Source organism: Nicotiana tomentosiformis, chromosome 10, assembly GCF_000390325.3.
Source record: "Nicotiana tomentosiformis chromosome 10, ASM39032v3, whole genome shotgun sequence".
Lineage (NCBI taxonomy): Eukaryota > Viridiplantae > Streptophyta > Magnoliopsida > Solanales > Solanaceae > Nicotiana > Nicotiana tomentosiformis.
In genome coordinates this window covers 9154386-9176797 of record NC_090821.1, presented here as the reverse complement: position 1 = coordinate 9176797, position 22412 = coordinate 9154386, and the positions used below count along the sequence as shown (strand labels likewise).

At 40.1% G+C, this 22412-nt stretch overlaps 1 protein-coding gene and 1 non-coding gene across 2 annotated transcripts; one reads left to right on the top strand and one right to left on the bottom strand.

Moving 5' to 3' along the window:
* Positions 1-8067: 8067 nt before the first annotated feature.
* On the bottom strand, positions 8068-8174 carry LOC117281039 (small nucleolar RNA R71). The gene has a single exon (XR_004511632.1). It is a non-coding gene; the product is annotated as a small nucleolar RNA R71 (small nucleolar RNA).
* Positions 8175-8825: 651 nt separating this feature from the next.
* LOC138899732 (uncharacterized) lies at positions 8826-9898 on the top strand. The gene is made up of 2 exons (XM_070186423.1): positions 8826-9014; positions 9383-9898. The coding sequence occupies exons 1-2, from the start codon at positions 8826-8828 to the stop codon at positions 9896-9898; spliced, it is 705 nt and encodes a 234-aa protein (XP_070042524.1).
* Positions 9899-22412: the final 12514 nt, after the last annotated feature.

The following is a 22412-nucleotide window of genomic DNA, read 5'->3' as shown; positions in this document are numbered from 1 at the left end:
ATAATAACAAAGACAATGCAAGTTGATAATAACGCCAATTAAAGAAGATAAAGAAGACACAAATTTAACGTTGTTCGGTCAAGGTGACCTATGTCTACAAGCGGAGAGGAACAATTTCACTATACCAAAAGAGTACAAAATTAGAGTAAATACTCTAATTAGTGCCAAATACCCCAAGAGAATAACCTCACAAGATCACTCCAAAGAAAAGGTTCACACAAGTGTTTCCCAACACTCACTCTCTTACAAAATACTCTATAATGAAATAAAGGAGGAGAAAGAAAGACAAGTGTGAAAAACTCTTGAATTGATGTGTTTATAAATAAGGAGAAACTCCTCTATTTATAGCAAGAAATTCTTAGCCTAATAGTGGATATTATGTCATGGCAAATGTCATGATCTATAAATTTTGTTATAGTGGATATTATGACATGGCAAATTTTATGAAAATTTGGCCCCCACTTGAGAAGAAGCCAAATTAATGGCCATATTACAAATTTTCACATTGGCCTAATTTCGGCTTATATATAGTAAATTTGCTCTACATTCTCCGCAAAAATCCCAATGGGCAAAATCATTCTTCATAAATGCCAATCAAGTTGAGGCAAAGCTTGAACTTGGACACTAGAAGAGGTTTTGTGAACATGTCAGCAGGATTGTCTCTAGTGTTGATCTTCTGAACAGAGACTTTTCCTTCAACAATGGTTTCTCGGATGAAATGATACTTTATATCAATGTGCTTCGTCCTCTCATGATACATCTAATCTTTAGTCAAGTGAATGACACTTTGACTATCACAGAAAATGGTAAGACCACCTTGGTGTGAACTGAGTTCCGCAAATAGACCCTTCAACCATAAAGCTTCTTTGATTGCCTCGGTCACTGTCATATATTCTGCTTCGGTAGTAGATAAAGCTATTACATGTTGTAATATAGCTTTCCAACTAATAGTGCAAATACCGATGCAAAATACATAGCCTGTTAGTGATCTTCTTTTGTCAAGATCACCTGTATAATCTGAGTCTACAAAACCAACCAAAGTGTTAGTATTTATCCCAAACTCCAAACATGTGTTCGAAGTACCTCGCAAGTATCTGAGAATCCATTTCACAGCATGCCAATGTGCTTTACCAGGGCAAGCCATATACCGGCTTACCACGCTCAATGCTTGTGAAATGTCTGAACATGTACAAACCATTGCATACATAATACTGCCGACTGCACTGGAATAAGGAACCTGTGCCATGTACCTCTCTTCTTCCTCTGACTGCGGGAACTGAGCAGCAAGAGGGGTACTAACTGGTTTAGCATCTTTCATGCCAAACCTCTCCAAGACTTTCTCCAAGTACTTCTTCTGGGTCAGAAATAGCCTGTTGGCTTTTTGATCTCTTTTGATCTCCATGCCAAGGATTTTCTTAGCTGCTCCCAAATCTTTCATCTCAAATTCACTTTTCAGCTGACTTTTCAAATTGTGAATTTCTGTTAAATCCTTAGCAGCAATGAGCATGTCATCAACATATAATAATAGGTACACAAATGAATCATCATTTAACTTCCGGAAGTAAACACAACTATCAAACATGCTCCTCGAATAACCATGACCCAACATAAAGGAATCAAACCTTTTATACCATTGTCTTGGAGACTGCTTTAATCTGTATAAGGATTTCTTCAACAAGCAAACATGATCTTCATTTTCTTCAATTTCAAATCCTTCGGGTTGATGCATGTATATTTGTTCCTCAAGTTCGCCATGTAAGAAAGCTTTCTTAACATCAAGTTGTTCTAATTCCAAATTATACATGGCAACGAAGGCAAGCAAGACACGAATAGAGCTATGTTTAACAACATGTGAGAAAATATCATTAAAATCAACTCCTTGTACCTGACTATAGACCTTTGCAACTAATCGTGTCTTATACCTCGCATCTTCAACCCCTGGAATGCCATCCTTTTTATTGAAGACCCATTTGCAACCAACAATTCTTTTTCCTGATGGCAGCTTCACAAGAGACCAATTACCATTCTTGTGGAGAGACTCAATTTCTTCATTCATTGCAATCAGCCACTTGGCCGAGTCAGCAGCAGAAACTGCTTCTGAATATTTTGATGGTTCTCCAATTTCTTTAGTTTCCTGTGCAACTGAAAAAAGCAAATGCAACATAATCTCCAAACCTTAATGGTTGTTTACATTCTCTTGTTGGTCTATGTTTGGCTATAGAATACTCCTCTTCTTCTGGTTCAACTTCAGGAGTCTCAACTTCAGAAATTTTAGCTTATGTCTCAACTTGAGGAGTTTTAACTGTATTTTTCTCCAAAGTTGATGAGCTTGGCTCAGAAGGAATGCCAATCTCAATCTCCACCTGGTTCTGTATACACTTTTCTTTACCTGTATCACAAGAACTAGAAGACTCTTTTCTAGAATGTAACATAGAGGATTCATCAAAGGTTACGTCTTTGCTAATTATAAATTTTGGTGCCATAGGATCAGGATACCATAGTCGGTATCCTTTCACCCCAGATGCATAGCCAAGGAAAATGCATATTTTAGCCCTTGGCTCTAATTTTTCATCATTTACATGCATGTATGCAGGGCAACCAAATATCTTTAAATCAGAATAATTAGCAGAAGTACCTGACCACACTTCCTCTGGAGTCTTAAAGTTCAAAGGTGCAGATGGAACTCGGTTGACAATATAACAAGCTGTAGAGATAACTTCTAACTTCTGCCCAAAAGGCGTTTGCTAACCCAGCATGCAACGAGCCCTTTCCAAAAGAGTTCTATTCATCCTTTCTGCCACACCATTTTGCTGAGGTGTCATTTTCACAGTACGATGTCGAGCAATTCCTTCATTCTTGCAAAATTCGTTGAATTCATCATTACAAAATTCCAAGCCATTATCTGTTCTAAGCCGCTTAACCTGTTTTCTAGTTTGCTTCTCAATCAAAATTTTCCATTGTTTGAAATTTAAGAAAATATCACTTTTATTTTTCAAGAAATAAACCCAAACTTTCCTTGAATAATCATCAATGAAAGTTAACATATACCTGGCACCACCTTTTGATGGGATTCGTGAAGGACCCAAAGATCTGAATGAATGTAATCCAAAGTACCTTTTGTTCTATGAATCGCTGGAGATTTGAAGCTGACTCTTTTCTGCTTCTCGAACACACAATGTTCACAGAACTCCATATTTTTGGTACTTTGGCCACATAAGAGACCTCTTTTGCTGAGGATGGAAAGACCTTTTTCATTCATATGCCCCAATCGCATATGCCACAATTTGGTGATACTAGAATCTGATTTATCTGATATTGAAACTGCAGAAGCACCTGTAACAGTAGATCCCAAAAGAGTATACAACGTACCAGATCTACATGCTTTCATGATTACAAGAGCACCATGAAAAAATTTCAAAACTCCACCTTCACCTGTGTACTTGCACCCAAGAGATTCTAGAGTGCCCAAAGAGATGAGATTTTTCTTCAAGTCAGGAACATGTCTAACATCGGTGAGAGTTCTCACCACACAATCGTGCATTTTGATTCGGACTGTACCTTTTCCAATAACTTTGCAGGCAGCATTGTTACCCATCAAGACAACTCCACCTCCAATAGATTCATATGTGGTAAATAAATCCCGACTGGGACACATATGATAAGAACAACCCGAATCTAAAATTCACTCATTGTTAAATTTGAAACTATTATTAGTTGCTAAAAAAATAGTTCCCTCAGTCTCATCAGCAGCTACACTTGCTTCGGCAGTGTCAGTATTTTTGTGCTCATTTTTCTTTTCTCTATGCTTTTCTTTGTTTTTCAATTTAAAGCATTCAGAAATAATGTGACCTTTCTTATGACAATATTTGCACATGACATTTCTGTATCTGGATTTTGATCTTGATTTAGGTTTTTCACTACTTGAATCTTTCTTATTGGATCTACCTCTTATGAATAAGTCTTCCCCTTGGTTCCCACTAGTTTCCCCAGTAATATCTCTATCTATTTGTTCTTTTGATTTCAAAATAGATTTGATATCTTTATAAGAGATATTATCCTTTCTATAAAGCATAATATCTCTTATATGTTTAAACGACTGGATAAGAAAACAAGCAATAACACAGCTTGATCCTCATCTTTGATTTCAGCATCTATGTTACTTAAATCCATAAGAAGAGAATCAAAAGTATCAAGATGAGTAAGTATAGATGTACCTTCAGCCATACGAAAAGTGTAGAGTTTTTACTTTAGGTAAAGCCTGCTTTCTACTGTTCTTTTCATATATAAGGTTTTAAGCTTTTCCCATATGCCTTTGGCTGAGCTTTCTGCTGCAACTTCATGCAAAACCTCATTTGAAAGATTTAAAATAATACCTGCTTTTGTCTTTTTGTCTATGACGGCAAACTCTTCGTCTGTCATTTTATCCAGCATCTTCTCCTTTCCTTGCAGTGCCAAATCTAAGCCATCCTGAATTAGGATAGCTTCCATCTTTAATTGCCATATTCCGAAGTTTGCACTTCGGTCAAATTTCTCAACATAAGACTTTGTTAGAGTCATTTTGTCTATTTAAACTAACCCGGTTAGATCTGGCTCTAATACCAATTTATTAGGATCGGGAACCCGGGTAGTGCAGAATTTAGCCAAACAATGGTATAATGACAATAACAAAGACAATGGAAGTTGATAATAACGACAATTAAAAAATATAAAGAAGACACAAATTTAACGTGGTTCGGTCAAGGTGACCTACGTCCACAAGCGGAGAGGAGCAATTTCACTATACCAACAAGAGTACAAAATTAGAGTAAATACTCTAATTAATCCCAAATACTCCAAGAGAATAACCTCACAAGATCACTCCAAAGAAAGGGTTCACACAAGTGTTTTCCAATACCCACTCTCTTACAAAATACTCTATAATAAAATAAAGGAGGAGAAAGAAAGACAAGAGTGAAAAGCTCTTGAATTGGTGTGCTTACAAATGAGGAGAAACTCCTCTATTTATAGCAAGAAATCCTTGTCCTAATAATGGATATTATGTCATGGCAAACGTCATGATCCATAAATTTGTTATAATGGATATTATATCATGGCAAATGTCATGAACCACAAATTTGTTATAATGGATATTATGTCATGGCAAATGTCATGAAAATTTAGCCATATTACAGTAAGCTCTCATGGGCAGATGAAGTAGAATTATTGGAGGAAGTTGCAAGCAAGGGATCCATCTGGGATAATTCGACATCACTAAGATAACAAATGCTGGTTTTAAACTAGAATACATAGCTCCAGAGGTGCATGCAGATACCCCTGTATGTGAAATTGAAACAGAGGATATCAATACATAATTGGAATATTGGAAAACTACTGTAGTGTGTTATGTTTTAGGGGCTCATCCTCCCTTCTTAGTTTGGAATAGCTATATCCAGAAAATATGGGGCAAATATGGAATTAATAAGATCTCCATGATGAAGAATAGGATAGTACTGGTGCGATTTGATGATGTAGTAGGGAAGAATGAAGTCATCCAAGGAGGAATATATCACTTCGACAACAAACCTTTTATTGTGAAAGCATGGCATCGAGACATGGAATTTACTAGGGAGGAACTCTATACAGTTCCAATCTGGGTGAAATTACCTGGTCTGGACTTCAAATATTGGAGCTCAAAGGGATTAAGCAAAATAGGAAGTTTAATTGGCAAACCACTGATGGTAGACAATCACGTAGAAAAGAAGATGTGACTTAGATTTGCACGATTACTTATTGAAGTAGGAATGGATGCTAAGTTACCATAAAAGGTTTTCTTTAAAAATGAAAAAGGAATGCTTATAGAGCAAAAGGTTCAATACGATTGGAAACCTACTTTATGTAAGTTCTGCAAGAAATATGATCATGAGGAACAGAACTGTCGGGCAAAGAAGATGCAGTAACCTTCACTTGTTCAGAGACAACAAGAGGAAAATCTACCAGTTCAGAAGCAGGATACGTGATGGTAGGCTATAACTATGTATTTTGGCCACTATTTGCACTCTAAATTGTTGCACTTTACTAATATTTGAATGTTAAATGGTAGTAAATTGCTCTTACTGAGTACTTTATGCTTTACAGGAGTAATTCCGGGCTACAATGAGGTTAGGGACCGTTTTGTGAGATGATATGGAGCATTGAAGGCCAAGTAAAAGCTTATGGAATAAATTAGGAATTCGTTCGAGGATCAAAGGAGGTTAGCGCATTTAAAAAGAAGAACGAAGAAGAGTGCAGAAAATTGCCTTGCCCAGGTGCGTGGCAGCGCACTGATCGCGCACTGGGCCGCGCAAGTCAAGCAGAAACTGGCCAAAGTGCGCGGTCACCTGCGCAGGTGCGCGACCGCGCACGTCCTTCCAAGAAAAAATATTTCAGGACTAAAATTGTAATTCCGGAAGTGACTTCCCTTGACCTATATGAAGCCCAGTTTGTCCAAAAAGAGGGTATCTTGGTTTTTAGAAGAACTTTGAAGGCAAGAACAGGTAAGGAGCAAGACGGAAGATTCGGAAACGAGTTTTTATCTTTCTTCTTCCCTTTTTTCTAGTATTGGTGATGAATTCTTATATTGTGGTTGTGAAAACAATTATGAGTAGCTAAACTCCTTATTCTAGGGTTTGATGGAACCTCTTGAGGGATAAATTTTTGTTGCGTTTAATATAAATTTGTCATTGGATTTTCTCTACTTGTTCAACTACGTGATTATTATAGTTGATTGAAGGGCCCTCAATCGGTTATGCCTATTTATTGTGTATTACTTAGAAAAGGGTACATATTTAGGTAGTTGTTGAACAACATCACTCCTAAGGTATTTGAGGGATCAATACGAGGGTTTAAAGGTGGGATTAGGAATAATAAAACCTTGGTGCGATCTTAGTGAGAGGTAAACTAGTGCTAGCTAACGTAGTTCGGAAGAATACATGTAGTAAATTGTTGTATTTTCTCGGAAGAGAATTACGACACCTAAAGTGTACATGATCGGTAGAGAGTATCTAGGCGAATTTATATGAGACGTAGCAGAGAGGATTCCCATAAGAGGGGAAATCATAACCCTGGGCCATTCCAATCTTGTCTACAACATTTGTTTTGTTAGTAATAAAATTACAGCTTTTTAATTATCTTGTTGTTAGTTGGTAAACACTCCACTCATTATTCAATATTTTTGGAAGTTGATTACTTGAATTCTAGTGAAACTAGCAGTTGTGATTAATACGTTAATTCCCTATGGGATTCGACTCCGGACTTATAAACCGGATTATATTTGCAACGACCGCTTAGTCCTTTTTATAAGGCATAGTTGGGCATGATCAAATTTTGGCGCAGTTGCCGGGGACATAACGGTGTTATTAATTGCGGCTAAAAGAAGTACTAGGATTCTTGGTTTAGTAAATTTTCTTCATTTTAAACTAATTATATTTAAATTCTAACGTTTGTAGTCTTGGGTGTTACAAGTGTATGCCTAGAAAGCCCTCAAGAACTGGTGAATTGTTTGAAGTATTATCATATCCTGAGAAAGTTTTCAAGGCATTGAATTGTGCAAACAAGAAGGTCAAACGACAACAGAACTCAACTGAATGAATCGAACTAGATATGGGTGACGTCATAGACGACCAAAACAACCTGAACAAGGTGAACGACCCGAACAATCGGGGTGTGGCACGTCTTGTGCCAGAAACTGCCTTGTATGATTGGGCACAACCCACCGCTGAAAATCTGGCAACCACAATTGCAGTCCCTCAGATACAAGCGGAGTTATTTCAAATCACAAACAACATGCTGCATCTCCTGCAAAACAAGGGACTATTCTCAGGGTCATACATTGAAGATCTACAGCAACATCTGAAAAATTTCTTGTCAATTTGTGTCACTCAAAGACAACCAAATATGACACCGGAAGCAATAAGGCTGTTGTTGTTTTCATTCTCAGTGACCGGAGAGGCTCAGACTTGGCTCAATTCGCTCCCCATAAACTCCATCACCACTTGGGAGGAATTAGTCAAGCAATTTTTGAACAAGTTATACCCACCCATTAAGACTGCCAAACAAGTTGATGAGATATTGAGCTTTAAGAAGAAACTAGCTGAAACATTGCAAGAAACGTGGGAGAGGTTCAAAGGTATGCTGGTTAAGTGTCCACACCATGGCATTCCAGATTAGATGTTGGGGCAAAGGTTCTACATTGGATTAGCAGACAGCTTGAAGGCCAATATTGATTCTTCAACAGGTGGAGCATTTTTGAGCAAAACATTCAGGGAATGCAAGGTGTTACTTGATAAAATGGCTCAAAATTCAGGATGGATGACAAAAGACTCTACAATCATTTCTGTAGTTCACTCAGTAGATTTGGACCCTAACAATTCTATAGCTGAGAATATGGCCACTCTGATGATGCAAATGAGTATCCTCACCAAGAAGATTGACGAATCAGGCTAGAAGCAAGTACACATAATTGACACGACTAATGGAGGCTTATGTACACCATGCATTAACTAACCATATGTATGCTCGTGGAGTGGTGAAAGTGACAACCAGAACTATCAAGAGAATATGAACTACGTGGGCAACTATGGAGGATAGAGGCAAGGTGGTCAGAATGGGGGGCAGTAGAATCAGCAGATAGACCATCACATCAGCAATACAATAATAGCAATAATCCTAGAGTTATGCGACCACATGGTCAAGTTGTGCCTTACCAAAGGCAACAAGGATACAATCAGCAAAATCAGCAGCTAGCTTATTAATAGCCTCAACAACAACAGATAGTGAAACAAGATGATGGGTTGTCTGAAATTAAATGAATGCTGCAACAACTGATTGGGTCTAATGGAAAAATGCAAGAGAAAGTCAAAGCACATGACTCAGCGATAAAAGGCATTGAGATTCAATTAGGGCAGTTATCCATGGCTCTGAATAATCTTCCCCAAGGGACGTTACCGGCAGACACGCATGTCAATCCAAAAGAGCAAGGACCGAAGCAACTTATGGCGGTGAGTCTAAGAAATGGTAGAGATCTTGATCTAGAGCACGAAATTGCTCGCGAAAGCTGACCAACTTAGATATTTGTGCCAGTACCAATTGAGGTAGATGATTTAACAGGGTTAACAGAGATGACGATACAACATGCACCAGCTGAAACAAGCAAAGAAAAAAAGTTGCGAAGGAGACTGAGTTAGTGCAAGAGAAGGATTTAGAAACAGTGCCCGAGCAGGATCAAACTCAAATCACAGGAAAGAAGCGACCTCCAGCACCCTTCCTATAGAGATTGGCCAAATATCAGAAGGATAAGCAGTATAAGAAATTCATGGAGATGTTGAAGCAAATCTAGGTGAACATTTCTTTGATTAACGCCTTGAAGGAGATGCCTGGTTATGCAAAAATGATGAAGGACTTGATATCTCGTAAGTTTGACTTTCAAGACTTGCCCATGGTTACACTAACTCAGACATGTAGAATTGTTGTGACGAGACCCACATCTGTGAAGTTGTCCGACCGAGGGAGTTTCACAATCTCATGCACAATAGGCAACTATGCTTTTGCTAAAGCATTGTGTGATTTGGGGGCGAGCATAAACTTGATGCCCTTGGCTATCTATAAAAGGTTAGGCATTGGAAGAGCAAGACCCACATCCATGTTACTACAGCTAGCTGACCGAACAGTGAAGAGGCCATCAAGTATACTTGATGATGTACTGGTGCAGGTTGGAAAGTTTGTGTTTCCGGCAAATTTTGTCATTCTGGACTGTCGGGTTGACGAGGAGATTCCCATAATTTTGGGAAGGCCATTCCTGGCCACTGGGAGGGCTCTAATTGATTGTGAAACTAGGGAGCTAAAAATGCAACTGAACGATGAAGAGATAACGTTCAATGTGTAGAAGTCTATGCGGCGACCCAGTGAGTTTTCTATATGCTCTCTGATAGAAGCTGTGGATGCGATTTTGGAGGAGGAAGATGAGGCTCTAAACGTAAAAGACCCTCTAGAAGCCTGCCTCATGAACTTAGAAAAGGTAGATGGTGAGGACTTAGCTGAGTGGGTTTTGGCCCTTGAAGGCCAATGGTACTAGAAAAGAGAGCTCGAATTCGATCCTTTACACTTAGAAGAAAGAAAGACCCCTCCAGCTAAGCCATCAATTGAAGAGCCACCACAGTTGGAGCTAAAACCGTTACCCTCTCACCTCAGGTATGCTTTCTTGAGACATAACTCAACTTTACCTGTTATTATCTCATTTAGTTTGTTAGATGTGCAGACAGAACATCTTTTGCAGGTGTTGATGGAGTGCAAGACTGCAATTGGTTAGACCATTGCAGATATTAAGGGTATCAGCCCGGCATTTTTATACATAAGATTCTACTGGAAGATGGGCACAAACTGTCCAGAAAACATCAAAGAAGGCTGAACCCCAACATGAAAGAAGTGGTGAAGAAAGAAGTGATCAACTGGTTAGATGTGGGAATCATCTTCCCCATCTCTGACAGTAACTGGGTCAGCCCAGTTCAGTGTGTGCCAAAGAAGGGTGGAATGACTGTAGTGCAAAATGAGAACAACAAGTTGATCTCAACAAGAACAGTCACAGGATGGCAAATCTGCATGGATTACAGAAGGTTAAACAAGGCCACTCGGAAAGACCATTTCCCACTGCCATTCATTGATCAGATGCTAGATAGATTGGCAGAGAGGTCCAATTTTTGCTTTTTGGATGGATACTCGGGGTATAATCAGATCTCTATTGCCCCGGAAGATAGAGAGAAAACGTCGTTCACCTGTCCATATGGCATCTATGCCTTTCGGAGAATGCCATTTGGCCTATGCAATGCACCCGCCACATTCCAAAGGTGCATGATGGCCATCTTTATAGATATGGTAGAGGAAATAATGGAGGTTTTCATGGATGACTTCTCAGTGGTGGGTAACTCATTCGATGATTGCCTTATGAACTTGAAAAGAGTATTGAAGAGGTGTATGGAGACTAATCTGGTATTAAACTGGGAAAAGTACCATTTCATGGTACATGAAAGTATAGTCTTGGGGCACCTAGTGTCGAGTAAGGGCATTGAAGTGGATCGCGCAAAGGTTGATATAATAGAAAAGTTGCCACCACCAATTTCCGTCAAGGAAATAAGAAGTTTCCTTGGCCACGCCGGTTTCTACAGGCGGTTTATAAAAGATTTTTCCAAAATTGCTAACCTGCTGTGGAAATTGCTTGAAAAAAATCACCTTTTTGTGTTTTCTGATGACTGCAGGGTAGCTTTTGAGGAATTGAAGAAGAAGTTGGTGTCTGCACCTATTATAGTTGCACCCAACTAGGAGCAACCATTTGAGCTGATATGTGATGCAAGCGACTATGATGTGGGAGCCGTTCTTGGGCAGCAAAAAGATAAAGTCATGCATCTAATCTACTACGGAAGTAGAACCTTGAGTGGTGCCCAACTAAATTACACAGTGACCGAGAAGGAGATGTTAGTAGTGGTGTTCGCATTTGACCAATTCAGGTCATACCTGATAGGCTCGAAGGTAATTGTTTATACTGACCATACTGATCTCATGTACCTAATTGAAAAGAAGGAGTCAAAGTCGCGCCTGATTCGATGGGTATTACTGCTGCAAGAATTTGACTTAGAAATCCGTGACTGAAAGGAAACGGAGAACCAAGTGGTTGATCACTTGTCTAGGCTGGAAGGAGCAGAGAAGAAGGTTGAGGTGGAAGAGATTGTGGAGACTTTCCCGGATGAACAACTGTTGGCCACGAGTCTTGAGGTAGCGCCATGATATGCAAAAATTGTAAACTACCTGGTGAGCGGTATTGTCCCTTATGGCCTTTCCTCTGTCCAAAAGAAAAAGTTCTTTCGTGACTGTCGCATGTATTATTGGGATGATCCTTATCTATTCAGGATTTGTGTTGATAACATGATCCGGAGATGTATCTCCGAGATAGACCAATCTTCTATTTTGCAGGTTTGTCATGCATCCCCATATGGTAGCCATTCGGGGGAGTAAGGACAGCTGCGAAAGTGTTGGAGTCAGGTTTTTACTGGCCGACAATGTTCAAAGATGCACACTTCTGGGTGAAGGGTTGTGATGAATGCCAACGAACCGGGAATATTTCCCATCGACATGAGAAGCCCATGAACCCAATTCAAGAGGTAAAAATGTTTGATGTATGGGGAATCGATTCCATGGGGCCTTTTATCAGCTCATATGGCAACAAGTACATACTCGTAACTGTGGACTATGTGTCAAAATGGGTGGAGGCTGCAGCGCTCCCTACAAATGATGAAAAGGGGGTCATTGGTTTTTTGAGAAAGAATATATTCACCCAATTTGGAACTCTAAGGGCAATAATCAGTGATGGAGGCACCCAAGTTTGAGAATGTACTTTTGTAACCAAGTGTGCTGGTGAAGTCTGAGTAGCCGCTCTTGGTTCACACATCGTGCCTTTAGCTGATATTGGTATTTGTTTAAGGTATTATGACACCATCCAAGAAATGAAGAACCACAGGTGCCTCCTCCAATGGTCATGCTGGCTCATCCTGGCCGCGATCTTCTGCCAATGCTCGCCAGTTTGTTGCTAACAAGTTCGTATCTAGTGAGGCCCAGGAATATTTTTGTAATAAGCCATCCAAGAAATCCATACCGGAGAGGGGAATTGATATGAGGTCCCTCCAAAATGGCTTCCCCAATATGTATCATGAATTGATCCGGCAAGGGCTGGGGATATTATTTGAAGAACGTGACGAAGCCAATTTAATGATTGTGCGGGAGTTTTATGCGAACTGCCCGGAACATGTTAACCATGTTTGCACAGTTTGAAAGAAGAGTGTGGACGCATCCATAGAGGCCATTCGGAGGGTCTACCATTTGCCAGTGTTTGGGGAAGATCCTGAAGCGGACGACTACTATGACACCTATAGCAGAGAACCAACCTCGTGGCAATTGTTCTTTAGAACAATAGGTGTGCCCAACAAGGAGGTAGTGTGGGTTATGTCGGGGTGGATGTTTCATTTGGCATCGCTTACCTTTGAAGGGAAGTATTGGCTTTATGTCATAAATAGTCATTTGTTGCCTTCCTCCAATACCACTGAGGTGAATGGTCCCAAGGCTGCACTGATATGGTGTTTTATCAATGGCCATGATTTTGATGTGGCTAAGGTTATTCACGACGAGATGTTCATTCGATGTCCTGTGCAAAGGTATGGGTTCTTCTTTCCATCCTTAATCACTCGGTTATGCCGTGCAGCACGGGTACCGGAATACAAGGACTTGGATGGGAAAGTAAAAAAGGAACAAAAGTTCCGGGCTGATAAAGTGGTAATTGGGAAGGACCCTGTTTGACCTGTTGAGGCAAATATCGATGAGTCTGATGCACCAGAAGATGGTGATGAAGTGCAAGCTGAGGCTGTTGCTGCTTCACCCCCGCATGAGCAGGTTGTTGAGGGAACCTTAGTTGTCAGAGGGGACACAAGAATGAAGGCCATAGAGCAGGGAATGGTGGGGATGCGTACTTTTGTCACAGACTTGGGAGCTCGAGTGAATGCCCTTGCTACCCAAAATGCCAACTCTGAGAGAAAGGTCATGGCATGGCTGCGTGCGCTTGGCAGGGCTTGCCATCTAGACCCCGGCACGGTATCCGACACTGACTGAATCTATCAGGAAAGTTTTCTTTGCTTTACATTTTTCTTTGTGTGGCATGGGGACATGCCACCCCTTAAAGTGTGGGGTGGGGGATATGTTATATTTATGTTGTATATATATAGTAATGTGTATTAGCTTTAGTTTGTTTTGTGAGTTTGAGTAGTAAAAAAAAATCTGAAAACTTAAAATTTTTGACTTTTCCCGACGATGGATATCATTCGACGGGTTTCTTGAGGGGTTTATATCGAAAGAAAAAGACAAAAAGATTTTCTTTTGTAGGTAATGTATTAAATCCCCTTTGGTTTTTCTTTGTGTCGCGGTTCTTTTCCAAGGGTTTTTGTTTGAACCGGGTGTAGTTAGTTTTTGTTTTGTTAGGTGTAGGAACCCTTGTACTATGGGCTGAAATGAAAACAAGGTCTCTTGACTTCGTTATGCCTTGAGAATAGTGAGTACTTTAGTGTGACGCTTAGGCTCAGTTTTTGACTCTTGTATAAGTGCCTTAAATTGTATATTCTCAACTTTGCTTAACTGCTTCCAATCTTGAGTGAGTCATGTGCCATGTGCGTGTGAGTTTTGTTGTATTTTATGCATTGCTTTTGATATCTAGAACTTACCCCGTGTGTTTGCAAAGCGAAATAGTAGTTTTGTCAGTCTAGGAAGTGACATAGGCATTTCTTTGTTGAGCCAGTGATATGCTTTTACCACCTAATTATTATGTATCTTAGTTAACCCCTTTGAGCATGTAATCTTATTTTGTTGACAACCACATTACAAGCCTTACCCTTTTTGTTTGAATTGACCATATATTTGAACTATTTACCTCCCATGAGCACTTAAAATTGCTATGAACTTTGTAAAAAGTTGAAGTGTGGGGTGGTTGGTTTGGCTTTTGAGTGGAACTAGTGAAATAAGGAGAAGGGTGCAATGTTTTGGAAAAAGTAAGAGTCACCTTGGAAATATTTTGTATTGTTGTGAAAATAATGGTGACTCTTTATGTAAAGGTGTTTAAATAAGTAGGGAATTGATGCATAATGATATGAAGGTGGAGATATAGTTTGACATAAGTGCGGGTTTGACTGTTAAAGTGTATGTATTCAAGTGCTTAGGGAGGTGTAGTCACTCTTATATCTAAATGTATCCTACCCGTCCCGCGGCCTACATTACAACCAGTTAAAAGTCTTACTAGATCCTTGACTGAATGAACTCAATTAATAGAGTAGTCCACTACGGGAAATTCTATGGTGCATCTTTTATGGCACATGAATGTCATTTCTGAGAGTGAGTGAATTCTGTCGATCTTGAGTTCCTAATTGTTCTTGAATTTGATTAATTGTGGAACTATTCTCTTTTGTTGTAGGAGGGAACTTGATTCATGAAGGAAAGGTAATTCTTGACTTCTGTGTTAGAGTAAGTGAGTAAATTGTGAATAATGCGTGGTGCTTGTGAGTCAATTCTTGAGGTGAAGATGTTACACTACTGTGCTTAGTCTATTTTAAATATTCTTGGTGTGATGAGCTAGGAAAGTTGCTCAGTGAGGTTGCGTCTATGTAAAGTGTGGTTTGATTGCTCGAGGACGAGCAACGATTTAGGTGTGGGGTGTTGATGGTAGGCTATAACAATGTATTTTGGCCATTATTTGCACTCTAAATTATTGCACTTTACTGATGTTTGAGCGTTAATGGTAGTAAATTTCTCTAACTGAGTACTTTATGCTTTACAGGAGCAATTCTGGGCTACAATGATGTTAAGGACCATTTTTTTAGCAGATATGGAGCGTTGAAGGCCAAGTAAAATCTTATGGAATAAATTGGGAATTCGTTCGAGGATCAAAGGAGGTTAGCGCACTTAAAAAGAAGAACGAAGAAGAGTGCAGAAAATTTCCCAAGTGCGCGCCGTGCACTGACCGCGCAAGTCAAGCAGAAATTGGCCAAAGTGTGTGGTCAGATGCGCGGTCGCGCACGTCCTTCCGAGAAAAAAATATTTCAAGTCTAAAATTATAATTCCGGAGGCTACTTCCCTTGACCTATATGAAGCCCAACTCGTCCAAAAAGAGGATATCTTGGTTTTTGAAAAAACTTTGAAGGCAAGAACAAGCAAGGAGCAAGACGGAAGATTCAGAAATGAGTTTTTATCTTTCTTCTTTACTTTTTTCTAGTATTGGTGATGAATTCTTATATTGTGGTTATGAAAACAATTATGAGTAGCTAAACTCTTTGTTCTAGGGTTTGATGGAACCTCTTGGAGGATGAATTTTTGTTGCGTATAATATAAATTTGCCATTGGATTTTCTCTACTTGTTCAACTACGTGATTATTGTGATTGATTGAAGGGCCCTCAATCGGTTATGCCTATTTAGTGTGTATTACTTAGAAAAGGGTACATATTTAGGTAGTTGTTGAACAATATCACTCCTAAGGTATTTAAGGGATTAAGACAGAGGGTTTAAATGTGGGATTAGGAATAACAAAATCTTGGTGCGATTTTAGTGAGCAGTAAATTAGTACTAGCTAGCGTAGTTCGGAAGAATATGAGTAGTAAATTGTTGTATTTGCTCGTAAGAGAATTACAACACCTAAAGTGTTCATGATCGGTAGAGAGTATCTAGGCGAATTTATAGGAGATGTAGCAGATAGGATTACGATAAGAGGGGAAATCATAACCCTAGGCCTTTCCAATCTTGTCTACAACATTTGCTTTGTTAGTAATAAAATTACAGCTTTTTAATTTTCTTGTTGTTAGTTGGTAAACACTCCACTCATTATTCAATATTTTTGGAAGTTGATTACTTGAATTCTAGTAAAACTAGCAGTTGTGATTAATACGTTAATTCCCTTGTGGGATTCGACTCCGGACTTATAAATCGGATTATATTTGCAACGACCGCTTAGTCCTTTTTATAAGGTATAGTTGGGTGTGATCAATACGCCAGTTACAAAGAATGCAGAAAAGATACAAGCTATGATTATAAGTGTAACGGCTCGACCAGTCGTTTTGAGCATTTACATTCGGTTAAGCTATTGGAAGTCTTGTGCAGCAACGTACGAGGTATTATGACTTGTGTGAATCGTCGGTTTTGATTTTCAGGTTATTCTGAATTGATTTTGAAGAAGGGTTCTCAACTAAGAAGCCTTAAGTTGGAAGAGTTGACCAAGTTTGACTTTTGTGTATTTGGCCCCTGATCGGAGTTTTGATGATTCTGTTAGGTCCGTATGGTGATTTTGGGCTCGAACGTATGCCCGAAATCTCATTTGGATATTTCTAAAAGGTTTTGGCGCTAATTGGCAAAAGTTAGAAAATTTGAAGGTTTGGAATGTTCAGAAGTTTGATCGGGAGTTGACTTTGAAGATATCGGGTTTGGATTGTGGTTTCGAGAATTGGAATAGTTTCATTATGTCATTTGGGACTTGTGTAAAAAATTTGAGTCCATTCCGAGTTGATTTGATATATTTCGGCAAGAGTTTTGGAAGTTGGAAGATTCAAAGTTTATTATATTTGATTTGAGGTGCGATTTATCGATTCGATGTTGTTATGCATGATTTAAGGCCTCGAGTAGGTCCGTGTTATGTTATTAGACTTGTTGGAATATGTGGACGGGTTTCCGAGGGACTCGAGCGTGATTCGGATTATTTTCGGACCATTTTTCTTTATAATTGCGCTGCTGGTTATGCTGATGTCTGTTGCACCCATTGTTATTCGCGATCACGAATTGAGAGATGCGATCGCGTAGAGGGAAAATTGGAGCTGGGCAGTTTCTTAATCGCGGTCGCGATTGAATGAATGCGATCACATAGCTTGGTGTTGGATACAGTACGCGTTCGCATAGTGAAGGTCACATTCGCGTAGTGTTTGGGCTGAGCTGGGCAGGCGGCTGGTTTCCTCTTCGTGTTCGTGATATTGTTCCCGCGATCGCGTAGCTTTGTGAGCCTTGTGTATCGCGTTCGCAAGGCTGTTACTGTGATCGCGTAGTGTAATTTCTGGGGCAGTGCATCTTTCTTCTTCACGATCACGATGGTATTTCCACGATCGCGATTCATTGATTCCTTAAGTGATACTCTATTTCGGAGGTTTCAGCCATTTTTGCATATTTGGAGCTATGAAACTCGGATTGAGACGATTTTTGAAGCGATTTTCACCATATGGATTGGGGTAAGTGTTCTCTACTCTTTTGATTATATTTCATGAATCTATTCTCGTTTTTGGCATTTGGTGGATGAATTCAAAAGAGAAATTAGGGATTTTTTGTCTAAAGTTTTATAGAGTGAATTTTTGAGTTTTGAACATCTCAAAAACAATAGCTCAAACATGGCGAAATGACCTGTATCTCATCCGAAACACATCAGAGGCCCCTGGGACCCCATCCAATCATACCAACTATTCCCGAAACATGATGCAAACTTACTCGAAGCCTCAAATCACATCAAACAACATCCAAACTACTAATCGACGATCAAAACCCTTCTTTCAACGCTGAACGCGTCCGAATTACACTTAAACATTTCGGAATGATGCCAAACTTTACGTGCAGGTCAAAAATCACGATACGAACCTATTCCAAGGCTCGGAATCCCAAACATACATCAATAACATCAAAGTTCACTTCAAATCAATCTTAGCAAATTCTAAAACCTTCAAAATACCAACTTTCCATAATAAGCGCTGAAATGCTTCTGGACCATCCGATACTTAACCCGAACATACGCCCAAGTCCGAAATATCATACGAACTTATTGGAACCTTCAAATCCCGATTTCGAGGTCGTTTGCTCAAAAGTCAAACCTTGGTCAATTCTTCCAACTTAAAGCTTCCGAATTGAGAATTTTCCATCTGAATCAACTCCGAACTTTCCGAAATTCAATTCTGACTACGCGTACAAGTCATAAAACATGATGTGAAACTACTCAAGGCCTCAAACCGCCGAACGACGCACTAAAGGTCAAAACGACCGATCGGGTCATTACATTAAATACACCCATAATATGTGTAACTCTTTCGGAGCTTTTTTTTTTTTTGGTTTTAAAAAGAGCAAAAATGGAAGTGAGACGTGTAGAGAACCATCCACGACAAATATATGATTAATCTATTTCAGAGCCAATTATAATAATGGATACAAACTTCTCACTCGTTGACTCGAAATTATTGAAACTGCCTCTGTATGTATCCACGGCCAACTGGAATGGATTTTTTTTCTCCCCGCTTACTTAACGATTTAAATTGATTAATCAAATAATTTAATTTGTAATCTCCAGCTCAAAAAGATTATGCGAATCGTCTTCGTTTCGTGGGCATACACTTGAATAATTAATAATGGGTTAAAGTTCGCAGATCTCCAAGTTCCAAATATAGGGTACTAAGCACGACTTTTGAGTGATGAATCCCTATTCATAAGAATAAGAATACGCATTCCAGCTGTTGATAGCACATGATACTGTTTGACTTCTCATTAAAAATAGGCCAAATGCATTTGAACACCTACTAAGAGCGTGTTTGGCTAAACTGTAGTGTTTATTAAGCAAGTTTTTAGTTTGAGTATCTAAATATGTATTTATACCGAGTTTTAGTCCTAATTGTCCATCTTTTAATTAAATCATAACTCAAGAATATAAAAATTTGTCGAAGATAATTGTAAATAAAATATACTAATTTTTTTGTTGATGTTAGTTACATTATTGAGGTTTTATACTTTGCTCACCATTATTATTAAATTATTTTATTCGATCGATTTGTCTATATAAACCAAAAAGATGAATAATCTGAACCGAAACTCAAAAAAAATCAAGTCAAAGTTCAAAGCAATATAACACTCAAAACCTTCAAATCATGATCCGCCTCTGACCGTATATACTAACTAATGCAATTCTTAACCCCAAATACGAAATACATATTATTAACCCTCACTCCCAAATGCGAAGGACCCAAAAAGAACCCAACTCCCCTAATGCGATTATAGTAAAAAAGAATCGATCGAAAACGCTGCATCTCATTAGTTTGCACGTTGGATATGTCGACCTATGTGGAGAAGTCGTGGAGAACGTCTTGTATTGGCTAAGATAGGAAAAGAGAATATCATAATACCAGAACGGCTAAAAACACTTCAAATTAAGTTTGTTAATGACATTTGAGAATCATACATTTCAAAACTCAAGAAGATAAAGCTTTATTCGCAAATTACAGTAACAAGAACGACGATTACGGGATAATTCCAAACTATTAAGAACAAATACAATGAATCCTTCATATTTATTTATTTAGACATGGATCAGGATTGAACCACATGGATGCCGCGAATCAAATTTCCTTCAAATCCTCACACCATTGGACATCTTCTTCGCGGAGAAAGCTACATTAAGAAACTCTTCCATTGCTTTCACAAAAGAAACTTTTTTTTTTGTAACTCCAAGTCATAATTTTATTACCATTGCAATGCAAAAGATACAATTTGAAGAAGAACGGTATAGACTGGCCTTCTATATGGACTGAGAACTTGACACAACAAATTCATACAATTAGTACATAATTAGTAGGATTATCTCCACACTAACATGCCAATTAATAATAAAGTTGAGAACTCATGGTGGTTCATACATTATGGTACTTGATCTTCTCTTCTTGACTCGGAATGCTGAAATTTGCCATCTATCTACATTTAGAAGCCCTTTGACCTGCCGCGACAATGTATCAAAATAAGTGAAAATATACACTTTCATTAATTGGTGACTTAGAGAAGCCATCTTGTCCTCAACTTGATTTGCTTCTCTAAAACAATGTCTAATGATTAGACCCTTTTGTTCAACCAGCATTTTTACCTCCATAACAACACTGTTGATTCTCCATGGTATGGACCATATTGTCACAACTCGCATTTTGGGGTTGTGATTTCGGCCAAGAACTGGTGAAAAAAGGTCCTTCTGATGGTCTGACGTAGAGCAGACTACTCGAGCAACTTGTACTTTTTAATTTTAAGCATATATAAGGGGGGTATAAGTGATGAAAGCTCCGACTTGCCTCCCCCATACGTGCTGCCACCGAGCCGTATCGAACGAGCTGCCTTGGGGGCAACCTCAAGGGCCTGCCTAGATGACTCAAAGGAGTATCAAAGGTATCCACACGAGTTTGGGAACTCGTATGGACGGCGCGACGCCTTCGGGCCAGCGTTGGGCATCAAAGTGGTGCTGGAGGCTCGATGTGTGGAACGGCCAGCCCCGCGGGCTGCCGAATGTTGGAACGAGACCTCCGTGCCGATTGGATACTTGACGCACCTGTCATAGGGGAATCATATGTCGACTTGTGAGCATGACTTTGGTTCAACCATGCAAGCAAGGGTCCGTTGGCCTAAAGGTGCAGGTGTGGGCGACACTGCACTACTTCGGAATGGAAGCGTGCTGCAAGAGGGCTATGTATGGGCATGGCATGAAAGAGGCGCATGACAATGGCCAAGAGCTAAAGGTTACCTTATTCGGGCGAGGCACGAGCTAGTCGCGGATGCACTAGGCGAGTGTCAAGCTTGAGGATTGGGTTGTGCACGCGGGAGCGATGCTCAGTCTTGGGCTAAGGACAAGGCATGTCCTAAGCCAATTCCCCCAGGGCGCGCATGGATTGTGATCCTAAGATGAAGTGCCACGACATGTCTAGGGCCAAGGGCCTAGGCATCTTACGGGCAGCACAAGTTGGGGCGAGCCTACGGGCGAGTCCCACCAACAGGCACAGGATGGTGCTTGGGAAGTCCTGGGACAGGAAGAAGGCTGGCCCGCGGCAAGGGGAGCCCCGGGCGCCGCACGGGCGAGCATGTGCCGCTACCCAACGTGAGGATTTGGGCCTGTGACACTTGATATCAGAGCTGATTAAGGCCATACTATGCCATGGCACAACGTCAAGGCAAAGGGTGGATATGGCGAGTGCATTTTGAATGTCAGTGCCGAGATCACGTCAAAGCAGAGATTGATGTTCATATGCCACCAAAGATCGAGAACCCGATACTGATGGTCAACGAAAGAAATAGGTGATTCCATTATCTTTCGAAGTCTAGGTCGCTACTGAATAGGGTGATATGCCGATGAGTCGGATGGCCAAGAGAAGGCCATATTTGCCAGGTCGTGCAACCATATTGCGAAAGAGTGGGAGCCATGGACTATAAACTTGGGCATGATCATAGCGGAGATCTTGCCAAGGATGCGTGCGACGCATCATGTTGAGTGTCTTTCCTTCGGGAGAAGACCTGTGAGCTGCCTAAGGGCATTGCCAAGGTGAGGAAACGAATTCGAGGGTATAGCGAAGCTTCAAAATGGGGCGAGTTTCCAAGTTAGAAGGTGTCATCATTCTGGAAAGGGGTATGTCGAATGATCGGGGACCGAGAGTGTCCAAGTGCGAGGCATACCGAACCGGGAAGCCGTGCTAGCAGGGCCAAGAGGGCGCCTGTCTATAGGGCGAGTATTGAAGTACTACCGGGAGCATTGGCTACTTGCTGAGGAAGTGACAACTGGAAAACAAAGAGCTTTGTTCGGAAATGCGGCGATGCTATGACTTTGGGAATGTAGTACTCACCAAAGGTCATCCCAAGTGCTGGCCGAATGCCAAGTGGGACGATAGAGCTAAGATGTATCCTCCACATTGAGTGTGGGAGGATCCCGCCTATGCAAGAGGCATATGGGTAAAGTCATGGGTCTGGAAGCGAACACATCTTCAAGGTAGTGAAGGCAAAGAAAGCTACGGGAGCGGAATGCTACGTGAGCTATGCCAAGAGGGCGTCTTAATGCTACGGGAGC

Coding starts and splice junctions, on each gene's coding strand:
- LOC138899732 (XM_070186423.1), top strand. CDS start 8,826: ATGCTGCAACAACTGATTGGGTCTAATGGAAAAATGCAAGAGAAAGTC. Junction 9,015..9,382: donor GACCGAAGCAACTTATGGCG/GTGAGTCTAAGA, acceptor AACGCCTTGAAG/GAGATGCCTGGTTATGCAAA.